At 41.2% G+C, this 13,940-nt stretch overlaps 1 protein-coding gene across 19 annotated transcripts in view; it reads left to right on the top strand.

The window, feature by feature from the left end:
* The window catches only part of TRAF3 (TNF receptor associated factor 3), a 69,668-nt gene extending 59,445 nt beyond the window's left edge, over nucleotides 1–10,223 (top strand). For all 19 annotated transcript variants that reach the window (XM_090141664.1, XM_090141669.1, XM_090141670.1 and 16 more), the window contains 2 exons: nucleotides 1,003–1,177; nucleotides 2,312–10,223. In XM_090141664.1, coding sequence (XP_089997790.1) covers nucleotides 1,003–1,177; nucleotides 2,312–2,883 — 747 coding nt within the window. In that variant the 3' untranslated portion in view covers nucleotides 2,884–10,223. The remainder of the gene's footprint in view (nucleotides 1–1,002; nucleotides 1,178–2,311) is intronic.
* Nucleotides 10,224–13,940: the final 3,717 nt, after the last annotated feature.

Below are 13,940 nucleotides of genomic sequence, written 5' to 3' on the forward strand. Positions count from 1 at the left end.
TTACCATTTGAACTTTACAACTGTCTCTGGGGTTCTGGCTAAAATTCCTGCTAGTCAAAATTAGCTGTGATGAGATTAAGTACTCTGTATTTCTTATGTCAGATTTGAGGTAGACTGGGGGGAGTATGTTGTCCCTTAAAATATACTGAGGTGCTTGCAGTATTTCTGTTTTTGAGAATACCAGTCTTTTTATATATATAAATATAAACAATATATATATAATATAAATAATATATATATTATAAATAATATACATAGTATCCATAACACTGTATTGTATTATCAGTTGTTTTTGTATTTTGTTTTCTTAAAAACAAAGAAAAAAACACAAAAACAACTAATGAACTCAAAAGCAAGCACCTTCAGGACGTGGTTTATTGAATTTAGGAGGGGTGGGAATTTCAAAAGTGGTTAAGGGAGTTAGCAGTGCTAGTTCTGCTTATGCTATGTAGAGCTTTTACTCCTAATGATACGGGCACAAAATAACTTAGGCATGGATAACTGATGAATAGGAGCTTGTAGTTGGCTAATGCCCCTGTATCTGCACGTATTCATACTCCATGTGGAGAGCAAGAGTGCTGATGGCTTTCCTGAGGGGTGAGTTAATTTGCTTTTATCCAGTGATAAAAGCATGCATGCAAGCAGCCACTTGATTCACACCATGGTAAGTTGTGCCCATAGTATGTTACTTAAGTACTCTAAAATACCCAACAAATAGCAGCCTGTGATACCGGTGTAGAGGCATTTAGAATATTGTTCTTGCATTGAAAAGCTTTTTTAAAAAGTCTTTAGAGAAAGGCACTCTAACAATCCTGTTTTGAAATATTTGTGTTGATAATTCTGATAGTGCTCTAATTTTTTGTTATTTCAATATTTGTAAGTAAAACTTGTTTATATTGGAAATGCATCTTATAATGAAAAATCCTTGTGTATTCTGCATAAGTTATGTCTTTTAGTTATTTTGAGTTTTTTCTTGTAACTCTAACTTACTGTTTCATAAAGCGAGTGATAGACAGTCAAGCAGAAAAACTGAAAGAACTGGACAAAGAAATCCGTCCCTTCCGGCAGAACTGGGAGGAGGCTGACAGCATGAAGAGCAGTGTAGAATCCCTCCAGAATAGAGTGACTGAGCTGGAAAGTGTTGACAAAACTGCAGGGCAAGGAGCTCGAAATACAAGTAAGTGTAAGCACAATGGACTGAAGTACTTGGCAGTGCTGCAAAAGGAAAAAGAATATCCTTTGAATGCCACTTTTGTTATCATTTTCCTGTGGAAGCATCAATAATTTTGATTTTTGTGATTCATGCATAGGAAATGGTGCATTTGCTTCAATGTTGTGGCATTGATTCCAAGCTGTTTCTTAGGCTTAATTCTTTTATTTTGTTTTCTTGACCCTTGTCTTGATTACAATATTATAATTAATTATAAACACTTCTTGAGCTGATCTTTAAAAGCCAATAACTTTCAGCATCTTCTTTAAATGCATTCTCAATGTATTGAGACGCCATTTTCTGTCATTTGTTCTCATCCATGAGTAGATAAACATTGGTATTATCCAGCTGAAATGACCTGCTCTGCTATCTGTTACAGAATTGCACTTGATCCAAAGAATTACTACGAGATGTGCTTGGGTATTAAAGTTGTTGTCATACTTGCTGAATAGTATACATCCTATATAAGGGTTTACATAATAAGGCCAAAGTAGATGTGTATAAAACAAACCTGCTTCTCAGTATTGCATGTTGATCAATTTTGTCAGTGTGCAAAGAGTAACACATTACTTGTCATGCAAGGGAAAAGCGACAGCCTTCCCTCCCGAGTAAGTGATCATACAAAGCAGAGCTAAGCTTGAATTTTCTGTTCTGTTATCGTGTGCTTTAGACAAGGTAACAACTACACGTCTCAGACAAGTAGTGTGTGAGGAGAATATTTTGAGTGATTGGTGGGTGAAATTCCCTTTGAATTTCAGAGGAATTATGTAGGAACTGTGAGTCCTTCCAAGGCTAATAAGCTACAGATTATGCAACCAAGTATGTTCTCAAAATACAGAAGCCTCAGTTGCTCACTGGCTAGACAAAATTTTGGATGATTTGAATTGTTTACTCATACTGAATGCATCATTAACACCCACAAATGTAAAAATCCTAATTAACCTAGTTTCTAGCTGGCAAACTATTGTCAGTGGAAGTTGTTTCAAAGGTGACCAAATGTGGTTTGGTTTTTGGAGAAGAAAATGTTTGCATATAAACTAACAATACTGATGATCAATTTTTAAAGTCTTCTTACCCCTCATCCTCTCCATTTTCTAACAGGCATGCTAGAGACACAGCTCAGCAGGCATGATCAGATGCTGAGTGTTCATGATATTCGGCTGGCTGACATGGATCTCCGATTCCAAGTTTTAGAAACTGCTAGTTACAATGGAGTGTTAATTTGGAAGATTCGAGATTATAAACGTCGGAAGCAAGAGGCAGTCATGGGGAAGACTCTGTCCTTGTACAGCCAACCCTTTTACACTGGATACTTTGGCTACAAGATGTGTGCCAGAGTTTACCTTAATGGAGATGGCATGGGCAAGGGGACGCACTTGTCGCTGTTTTTTGTCATAATGCGTGGAGAATATGATGCATTGCTTCCTTGGCCATTTAAACAGAAAGTGACTCTCATGCTAATGGATCAGGGTCCGTCTCGGCGCCACTTAGGAGATGCTTTCAAGCCAGATCCAAACAGTAGCAGTTTCAAGAAGCCAACTGGAGAAATGAACATTGCGTCTGGCTGCCCAGTCTTTGTGGCTCAAACTGTCCTAGAGAATGGAACGTATATTAAAGATGATACTATTTTTATTAAAGTCATAGTGGATACATCGGATCTACCAGACCCCTGACATACGGTCGGGGAGGCAGATTAAACAGAAGACAACTCCATTTGGGGGTTTTATATCAGTTTGTCTTCAATCAGAGGTCCTAAAGCTCACAGAACCACCTTGTGGAACAGATGGAAGAGTTTGAAGGCATAACTGCATAGGGTCCAAATGAGAAAGTAGCAACACATTAAGAAATCATACCATGGTGTATTTTTTAATAGAACTAGCAACACTTAAACTCTGAAGAATCACTTATCCCTCATGAGGATAATGATTACGGTCAGAGAGGATTTCTGTTTTTGTTTTTGTTTTGTTTTGTTTTTAACTTATTAATGATCTAGTCCATTGGAGGTGAAAAGACATATACAGTATGTGCTGAATAAATTACTGACTTTTATTTCTTTAAGCTAGAATACAAAAATACATTCACATGTGGGCTAGCTGGAAATTGTCAGCATGTTAAAAGAAGAAATGAAGTAATGTTGCGATTATATTATTTGAAAAAACTGAGGTGCAATCTTGTCTGAAATATAGTATATTGTCTTTTTAAGGCCTCATCTGGTCTCTGTTTTAATAATTACTTTGTAAGAAGATCTTGGAAAAGTATCCATGTCTTCTCAAAAGTATCTGAATCAAAATCATATTTTTATTTAAAGTTCTATTGTTACAGAAAACATTTTATTTTAAAACTGTTGATAGACTGATATTTCTTGGAAGAAAAACAGAAGAAATCAAACACTGGTTATCACTTGTGATAGGAAAAAAAACTATTCAATTCTGTTATTTCTCTTTAGAAATGTAAACCTACAATATATGTCGTAATTAATGACACTATTTCAAAATTAAGGAAAAATCACTCATGGATGCTGTGCATCATTATCAGATTTATAATTGTTTTCACCCTAAAATAGGGCATTTGTTGAACTTTGGAGTTCTAAACGGAATCCTGTACAGTTTTTAAAGTTCTGCCCCATGCTTTCCAATCAAGCTATATATGTTGCAAATTATGCTGTCAGCAGTATATAGTATTTTCAGTATTGGGGAGGAGGATTAGTGCTGAAAAAGCCTATGTGTTTGTTCCGTACTAGCAGCCATTGCTTCTTAAGGACAAATCAGCCATGTCTTAATACAGTGATGGTGGCTTGCATGCATACATGTGCCTTAGATGTGCTGTGCTGCTTATAAACCATAGCTTTTTATTCAGATTAATTCTGATATCTGAAATAGTAGTTTAATTGGACTTCAGGCATAATGTTTAGCCTTGACTTCTAAGCCCTTAGGCACCTTGTGGTGTTCCAAATATAAGCCAAAACCCATTCCTTTGGCTTTGGGAGCTTCTGTGGCTTGGCCATGGCAGAACCCGCTTTACACAGGTGCCAAAACGTTATGCTCAGTGCTCCTATGGAGCTTGGACTAGACAGTCTCCATGGCCAGCATGAAGGAGGGCGACATTTTTCCTCTAATGCCTGTGGTCATAAGGTGGCATCACTTTAAACAGACTCATCCGGGGAACTCTGTGGGGCTGTGAATGTATGTGCTCATGACAGCTTTTCTAACAGGGAATGCACGGGCTTCTTTATTCTAACAGCCTGAACTTTAGTGGAAAGCATTTGCTAGCACTGAAACATGCTGATTGCAACCTGCTGTGTTCATCTGCTTCTATTTAATAGTCTGTGACAAGCAAGTCTAGTGACATAGCCTGACTGTGGTGCTTTTTAAAATCCAGGAACCGCTTAAGCAGAGCAGGCTTGCGCTGCTGTGGTAAGCCTCTGTGGGCTCGAAAGAAGATGGTGCATCTTAGTCTTCATAATGTCAGGTTGTATCAGCTTTCTGCTTTTTTGAGGCATAGTCACAATTTTTTTGTCTAAGGTGCAGTTGAGTTCATGCCTTTGTATTTCGGCTTGTCTTTGCTGTTGTCTTTTTTGGCTGTGCCTTCACACACGGTGCCTGCAAGAAGTATTTATGAATATACAGTGCATGCTAAGTGGTCTTCATGGGTTTTCCGGGCCTGCTAGAATACTGCCTGCTGCTGACCATCACAATCGTCAGCAGCAACTTGTCTTCCTTTTCTTGCCTTCCATTGTCCAGGTACTGTATTCCCTTTATGGTACATAGCTGTCAACAGGTGCAAGCTAAAATATGGAGGCACATGCTAGCATTTAATTTCTAGCACACAAGGAGGGCGTTCTGCACAAGAGATAAATATCTATAGATATACCTGCATCTATATCTCTAGATATAATTCAATGGCACTTGCAGTTTTATGCAGGCTGCATAAGCAAACCCATCACTTACGCTTTAGGGCGAAGGTTCGCTCAATTCGTGTCATTTTAATAATTGTGAATGTAGGCAGCTGAGCTTTTGTGTTTGTGCATCACAGAATTTTACTGAAAACAGGATTCCCAAGTGGAAATGTCCAAAGGACTCTCCTCCCATTGCTAATGCATGTCTTGCAAACTTAAATGAAAATGTTTGGCCATCTCAAAACAGTTTATATCCTGTTTCAATCTGGGACTTGGAGGAGATTTCTAGTATAAGCAGGGCCCAGCATATTCTGCAGATTTGTGACTACAGTTTCCAACTCCTGTGACAGAATTGTGCTTTTAAATCCAGGCTCCGAAAGAGGGGGAAAAAAGAGTTTCCAGCCTTTGTGACTGAAAGAGGACTTTGAAACTTTGAAAAGTGTATGCTAATAGGGAAGTCTTCCTGAGTGTGCACGCAGCCCAAACTAGTAGCTTTAAGAGATCTGAATGTCTCCTCTTAGTGGGATATTGACTCAGAAACTTCAGAGAGAAGTTTTTAAATATGAACACTGCTAACTATACTAATGCCGATCACTGTAGCAGAAACATCAGTCACTGTTGTTATTTCACAGATCTCTATGCTGCTTTCCACATCTCCCAAGTGCCAAAAGCACCAGCTGCCAGAATCTTCAGCTTCACTTGGGCAGCTTTTATAATGCAGTAATGTGCTATCGATATAAAAATATTTTTGCATATATGCTTTTTATCACAGTTAATAAAATGGAGGCCTACTGCACTTACTTTTTAAAACTACGTGAAGCTGCCAGAGAATTTCCAGTTTGACAACCCTGCGTACTGTGAAATCCGGGATCTCGCTACACAAATGTATACACCGCCTGCTGTGGGATACCTGAAGCCTTGACTGTAACACTCCTCTTTCCGCAGAACTCACAGGCTGTCTCTGCAGAGTTCTTACTGTGTACATAGAAATCTGTTTCCTCTACTTTCCAGCAAGGAGTATGTAGCATTTTGTGATAACAAGGCCACTGTATATTCTCTAAATTGAAAAGAAGAGATACCTGGTGCTTTACTCAACACTTTAAATTATGTAGATTTTTCTTCCATCGTTTAAATGCCCTTTATCGTTTTTAAAAAAATATGTATTTCTGACCCAGATATCCAAAGTTTTCAGGGTCAGTCTATTCTAAATAATCAATAGAGCAACGCTCTGCCCCCAGATGTTCCCTAGAGTCCCTGGCTAACCCGTGTGGTATGCCATTGTCACAAGGGGTTCCAAAGTATTTGTACTTCTACAAACAGCATTTCTTCAACAGAGTCTTCTTTTTCCTCTGCTTGGTAGATCTTAGCAGCGCACAGCTGAAGTCTCTTGCTGGTATTCTTTCTTAATGATGACACTCCAAGTGATGTACAAGCCTCTTTCATTTCCAGCTTTCCGAAGGGAGATGCCAGTGTGTGAGAACCTGGATGTTGCCCTTTTTGTGCACCATTCAGCACAGCGAGTGTGCATCTGTTACGTAGAAAGTCTCGAATTCTAAACAGGATGAAACTCTTTCAGTTTTAAGACCAACTGTGATTATTATGATTGACAGTGTCTATGTTACTCCTCCGATCTAATTAAAGGGGTCTTGTTTCAGTTACTGTCTACATGATACACCTTCAACTGCTGACTTATGATATGCAATGTTGATTTCAGCCTCGTACTGTAAATGTTCTTCACAGAGAGAATGTGCAATAGGAAGATAGGAAGGGTGGCATAATTTTGATGGATAAAAAAATGTTGTGGATAACATGTTCGCTTTCTTACAAATATGAAATATTGTTTATTTTCTTTTCCAATGGATTAACTCGCTTAGAAAAGGAAAGCTGAAGATACGTGCCTGTTTTTGTGCCTGGTGAATTTCTCAAATGCAGAGATAGAGATTTTTGTTAGCTGTGGTTTAAGTGTTGAACCTGTGAGTGTTAGGTTGTGATTGTATTGCTCGTGTTTCTCGGCTTGCCACAACTTTGGCTCATTGAGTTGGAGTATAAAAGGCACCACCTATTTGTATCTGTATTCCATCACGTGGGACAGGCATTTCACCAACAATGCAGGGTTTCTGTTGTTTTTGTTCTGTTTTCAAAACACTGGTGCTGTTTAGAGAAGCGTTTAGGGAGTGATAAGAAAAGCAGCCTGAACCACAGAAGAATGAGAAGCGTTACTGCAGTATTGATGCCTTGTTATGATTTAACTATGCAAATATACAAATAGGTGAGAGGGAAAAATTCTTGGGTTGCATACTTGATCTCATAGTTTTTGCTCTTTAAAGTACTCATTATTTTGTAGGTACATACATATACAAACGGGCATGCATGCACACATATATGCGAAGTCTTTTTTTTTTTTCCTTTTTAATGTAGAAGTGATGAAACAAAACCCTTTTCCCCCAAGTTCTACCTGATCAAGTGGTGCAAATACAACTTGCTCCTGCTAGAGGAGGATCTGGGCTAAGGGCAAACTTTGGATTCCTGTCTTTCATGTCTGAAGTCTTGTGTATAGCAAACAAACCACTTACTGACTGGGAAAATGAGCAAATTGTGTAGTCTTTCTGGAGACCTTGGAATGTCATTTATGACATGTCCTTCCTTATACTCAGCTATTTAGGAGATTTGTGCATTTGAAACAAACAAAGATGGGCAGCTTGTTAAATGCAAATTCACTCTTTAAAAAAAAAAAAGGAATAAAAAATAATAGAAAACAGCTGGACCCCTTCTTAGAATTCCTATCCCATTCAGTCAATACCTCAATATTCTGATTGACCTAGAAATTGTAGCTACTGCAATAAAAATGATCAATTCTGGAATTCAGTCTGAGAGTAGCTTTTTGTGCTGTGTACAGGGTAGTAAGCACTCTGTATCTGCAAACGTTTTCTTATAGCAAGTACTATTCCTGTTCTGGGAAAAGGAAATTGAGGCTGAGATGTGAAGTGATTTGCCCGGAGTTGCATAATGAATCTCCTGGAGCTGAGGCTAAGGGAAAGGTTCCAGTTCCGTAGTGTCATCTGCCAACCACTAGGCTCTACTCTTAATACATTTGCCTTTTAAAGGAACTGAAAACGAGTTGACATACCTTAAAGGCCCACATCAAGACAGTAAGGGCTAGAATACAAGCTGTCATGATTTGGGGTTGTACAAGGATGGCAGCCTTTATGTTGCTACCAACATGGCTGTGCTTTGCCCAGTCTGTGGAGTGGAAGTCCAGCACAACGTGTTGGTGTGAATAATTGCAGCAAATGTGTGTCCTGCTCTCTTTGTTCAAAAGCAGCCAACAAAGTCTCTTGACCCTCTTCTCAACAGGAGGGTGAATGATACCATTTTACAGTGGATTAATCTTGGTTCTGCCAGCCTGTAGTGTGGCTGACCATTTCTTTCTTGAGGTTTGTTTTCTTTCCTTTTCTTTAAACCGAAATATGGAGGCTTAATTGTTCTTTCCTGCCTCTTAATCCAGGCCTTTGCTGAGAAGCACCAGATAATGAAGGTTGTGGAAAACAGTGGAATGCCAATTCAGGGACAACTTCTTGAGATTTAGAAGAGTAGAGATACACAAGATGTAAAGGATCTGACTATTCCTATTTCTCTTCTAATTTATGGGCAAGACTGCAGCTTCTGTCTTCCATTTCATGATCTTAGTGTAGATACTAGGCTGTGTTTATTTGTTTTATTTTTTTTCTCTCCAAGTTAGGATTAGTTCCTTAGGGTTCAAATAAGTTCTAAATTTCACAGAGGAGCACCTGAACCAAAATCCTGGATCCAAACACCCCAGACTTGATGTGACATTCATATCTGGATCCCAACTCTGTGGCTTACTAACCTACCCATTCAGGGTTTGTTGTCTCTGTGTGGTGTTTGTGTTTTTGGTCCTTTGGAACTAAGCTTTTAATTTGGTTGCCAGTTCTGCAAGGACTTTTTAACTTCTTAGCGATGCCGGTGTTCACACGCTCCATTGCTGGCAGTGCGATGCGTAGTGATAAAATTTGACTCTGTCTAAGGGTTACTGAGATAAACCAGCATTATCATTCGTAAGGGTCATTTTCTTGCATAGTGTTCTGAGCTTTGGATTTGAAAATAGCTCACGTCTGAAAGGACACATCTTCCAACTATGACCTGCGTCACTGGCAGAGAGTTGTATAATCTGTACTTGTGGAATGGGAAGGTACAAGCTTCCATTGTTGCTGATGCACCATGTGATCCACCTATATTTTGTTTTTCTTATAGCTGATGTTTGGTTGATATATTTTTTCAGTTTTATAGGAAAAAAAAAAACAAAAACGGGAAAGTTCAGGATTTTTTCTACAAGCTGTAAAACTCCAACGATTTAGTGGTGACTATAGAGCTGTGAAAAATACCCCATTATGAGGTGATGGGCTAAAATTGGGTCCATATCTCTTAGACAAGGAGGATAACCTTTAAGATGCGTGGAACAACGTAATAATTGGGAAAACTAAAGCTGACATTTGTTTCCAAGAAATTCTGTAAGAAATATCTATGGGAAAGACATCAGTGATCAAGAATAATGTACAAATTAACGTGTTTGAGACTTGTGTAACCATTTCTTTAATCTCATACTCTTCAGTGAACGGTACACTTGTGTTCAGTTTTATGATCAAAAACAAAGACCAAAGAAGGCCAACCTCATTTGATTGTGTATATTCTGCCTGTCTTAATTATCAATAGCTGTAAGGATACAGTGCAAGTGATCTGGTAACCAGTGATTCTTGTCCTTTTCATTTAGGGGGGAAAAACAATTTTAAAATGTATAATTTATTGCTCAGCAATAACCATGTTGTTAAAATAATAATAATAATAAACAACAACAACAAAAAAAAGAATTAGCAACATGTCTTAATTTCCCAATAGCATTATTATATGTTGTATTTCAGTTTACTGTATATTGTGTTTTTGTATTTATTTGTGTTTGGAGGTCTTGCTATGTCTTTTTGTGTTCAAATGCTAATAAACAAGGACAGTTTGTAAGAGTATAGAATGCAAAACTCTGAAATGCTAAACTGTGTTACTAAAGGAAAAATAAATCTAAGTAGGAAATCATTTTTAAAAAAAAAAAAACCCAGTGTGTTGAATTTGAATGATTGCTGTTGCCTTGCAAACAGGGTAAGGATGCATCACTTCTGTGTACCCACAGATAGCACGGCTGTTCAGTGCTTTACACCTGACAGGCCTTTGTCATGACACATTTCTTCCTCTTCTGAGGAAATCTGCTATAAATGTTATCAGAGCCCTACTTTGCATGCGGTAACTTGGTTAGAACAAGGCAATGGTGTTCATCCCGATGTCACTGTCAAGAGTGCTCAGGTAAATAGAATAGAAATAATTGAAATGGTTTTTCATGCACTTGTTTTGCTGCTTTTTCCAAAGAGGCAACTAAAGGAGAAGCACTGCGGTTTCAATGTCTAAAGTGGAGATTTTATCTTTCTTGTTATTCTCCAGTGTCGTCTGTGCATCTTTCTTTCCTCCGCTCGGAAATGTATTTAAGGGCTGTGTGTGAGAAATCATGTATTGCAGTGCAGTCTGTATGAGTTCCGTGGGGTTTGGGAGGGGCCAAAGCTCTACCATTTCCAGCACATTCCACGCTGGGCGCTGTGAAGGCAGCTTCACAGGAGCAGTGCACAGAGCGGCTTTTCTACTGAGCATTACTCTGATCTAATGTGGGTTACCTTCAAGCAGAGCCCTCTTAAGGAAGAGCAGTCTTCACTATCCCTAAATCTCGTCCCAGTTCTTTCTTTGGTGCTGCTCACACTTGGTGCTGGTGCCCTTACGGGAGAGGTGGAGAAGCAGAAAACTGCTTTAAACTCGAAGGCAAACACTGATTCTCTCCTAGCATCCCTGCTCCTCCCCCAGCCATGGATCATAATTGAAGTGATCCATTACTCTGTGCCTGGCAAGAAGGAGGTTTTATAGACGCATTTTCCTGCTGACAGGTAACAGAAGGCACCTTCCAGCTTTATGGCATGCTTTCCTCAGGAAGGCAATGCATTACCTCAGTGACAGCAGCAGTGTGCCAGCTCTGGAGAGCTGAACAGCAGGTGACAGCAGGGCAAAGAGCTCTTGGTCTGGTCTACAGAGGGTGCTGTGCAGACATGCACATTGCCCAGAGCCAAGCGGGTGCTGGAATCATCCCCTGCAAGAATTGCAGGGGGAGTTTTTAATTTCTTTTTAATGTTTTCTGGCATTTCAAGCCTTGGGTTTGCTTACTGACTGGTGAGGATATTGAAACTTCTGACTTCCTGCCCTTACAGGTGGTTTTGAAAACTCCTCTGCTCACCAGGACAGCCTGCTTCAGCGTGATGAAGTCCTGGAACTGTTTGAGGAAGGAGGAAATAGCTGGTGAGCAAAAGAAGTGGTGAAAAAGGTGATTTCCCCTTCCTTCCCCAGTGCACTCATTCCATGAGTCAGGTGTGTCACTGTTTCCTGCCCTGCTGGCTCAAACCCTGAGGGCTGTCACTGTCACACGGTGCCTGGTTTTATCTTGTGCTGCACCACACCTAAGCAGGAACTGCCCCGGCTCTCCTCTCTCACCTCACTCTGTGAACGTCTGCTCCTTTGGGAAGTTGGTAGAACTACCAGAACCAGAGACTTGTGGAGGCTCAGCTAAGCAAATAACAAAGTACTTGTGTTGGTGGCTATTAATTTTCCAGAAGCAGGGCATGGAAAACACCCCAGGAGAGACCCTGGTGTAGAAATACTATAGGTCAGGCAAACTGTAAGCTCACATGGCACCAATGGAAGGCATGTTCACACAGCTCTTTGAGGTGGCCACCAGAGCCAGATCTATCAGTAGCTGATGATACAGCGTGGTTACTGCTCTTGGGTGTCCCATGGGTTCCTGAAAATGGCAAATGGCCCGTGGCCCAAACTGGAAGACAGTGGGAAAGCTGAGATCCCATGGGCCAGGCTGGCAAATGTGGATGAAACTTCACAGGAATGGCTTTTGCCATGGGGACTGTGAATTAGATTAAGAGGTGTTTGGCCATGACTTGTGGCCAAACCAGTTACAGCTGGTAAAAACTTGTGTTTTGATAGCATGGCTGTGCTGATTAGAGGCAAGAGTTGTTTGCAGACATTGCTGTGGCACTCAGCTGCTGCTTTGTGCCAACATAGCAGCTCCTGCAGAGATTATTTAGATCAGCCGTGGCTGATGAAAGCATGGCATCTGTCTGAGGGAGGTTGATGAGATACCTTGCAGTGTGACATCACTCGGTGGGAACACAGGTGATGCTTGAGCTGGTCCCCAGTTATTGCCACCTTAGAGGTGTCTTAGGGCAGGAGGTGGAGGCTGGTAAGTGTTGTCAGTCCTCAGGGTCTATAAAGAAATCTTATCTGAGCTCAGGGTCTAGTTAATGTGTCCAGCAGGGCTTTGGCTCAGGAGTGGAAAAACAGGCTGGGGTGTTCAGATCCCAAATCCACAAATAATTCTATAGTTCTATAACCATCCCTTGCCCAGATGCAAGGAGTCCTTGATCTCCTTCTTGTGACTCCAAGATAAGCAAGTGCAGCTTCAAGTGGCTCTTGGCATCCCACTTGTCCTTCCTCCTTGAGCCAAAATGGCTGCTTCACCATCACCCGCACTCAGTGCTGCTCTTCCCCAATGACGTTTGAAAGAGCCAGTGCTCCTCCAGCCTTCCTGCTGCAGCACAAGGCTCCACTTCCTCTTTGGAAAGGCTCCAGCCTCCTCCTGAGCACTGGGTGCAGGTTTGGGTGCTGCAAGATAATGACTTAAATGACTTAAAGCTCTGAGAGAGTGTCCAAAATGAGGGTTTTGAAGATGGGGAAGGATCTGGATGGTGAGCAAGGTGTGTGAAGAGTGGCTGAAGTCCTTTGGTTTTCTCAGCCCAGAGCACGGGGTGAGGGGACACCTCATGGTGGCCTGCAGCTCCTCACAGGGAGTGGAGGAACAGCGCTGAGCTCTGCTCTGTGTGACAGTGACATTTAGAGGACTGTGGTGAGTCGGGGGCACATCACCTACCTTGGGATTTGTTATTCACAGCCATCAAGCACAGCACTGAGCTCCTTCCCGGCCAGGAAGTGCCAGGGCTGAGGACTGTCATGGCAGGAGAAGCACCTTGTGTTGCTTATTTCTGCTACAGATTGCGACTTGCAGTGAGAAGGGATGTGTTTGTACAGCAGGGAAATTCAGAGGCATAGTGTTGAATGGCTGAAGGGAATGGTGCCTCTGGCACCACCCACCAGCTCAGGCTGCCCAAGGCCATCCAACCTGGCCTTGGGCACCTCCAGGGATGGGATATCTATCCACACCTTCTCTGAGCAGCCTGTGCCAGGCCCTCACCACTTTCATAGTAAATAATTTCTTCATAATATCTAATCTAAATCCACTGTCTTCTAGTTTAAAGCCGTTAGCCCTTGTCCTGCCACATACCCTTCTAAAAAGTCCTTCTCCAGGTAGTCAGAGCCTGTATAGAGAGCTTGCTGGCTAGCAGCAAGAAGTAAATATGATAATCTCCAGGCTGGGTCAATAGCTCTCATTTCTGAAGATCAATTTCTGCTTCCTTTCATCTCTGTGCCTCTGCCTGACCCAAAGCTCACTCTCACTCAGCCGCCCCATTGCGCTGCCCATTCCTCTGGCTCAGCAGCAGCACAGGCTGGAGCAGAGAGGTGGGGAGTCCAGTCCCAGAGAGAAATGCAGAGCAAATGCCAGGCTGTTTTGTCCCTCGGCTCCTAGCCATCGTGCAGCAGTGAGCAGCTGCCCCCAAATCAGGTTTTTCTGGGGCCTCCCACCTGCCCCACATGTACTGCAGGATGCTG

Source organism: Phasianus colchicus, chromosome 5, assembly GCF_987193195.1.
Source record: "Phasianus colchicus chromosome 5, bPhaCol1.hap1.1, whole genome shotgun sequence".
NCBI classification, from domain to species: Eukaryota; Metazoa; Chordata; class Aves; order Galliformes; family Phasianidae; genus Phasianus; species Phasianus colchicus.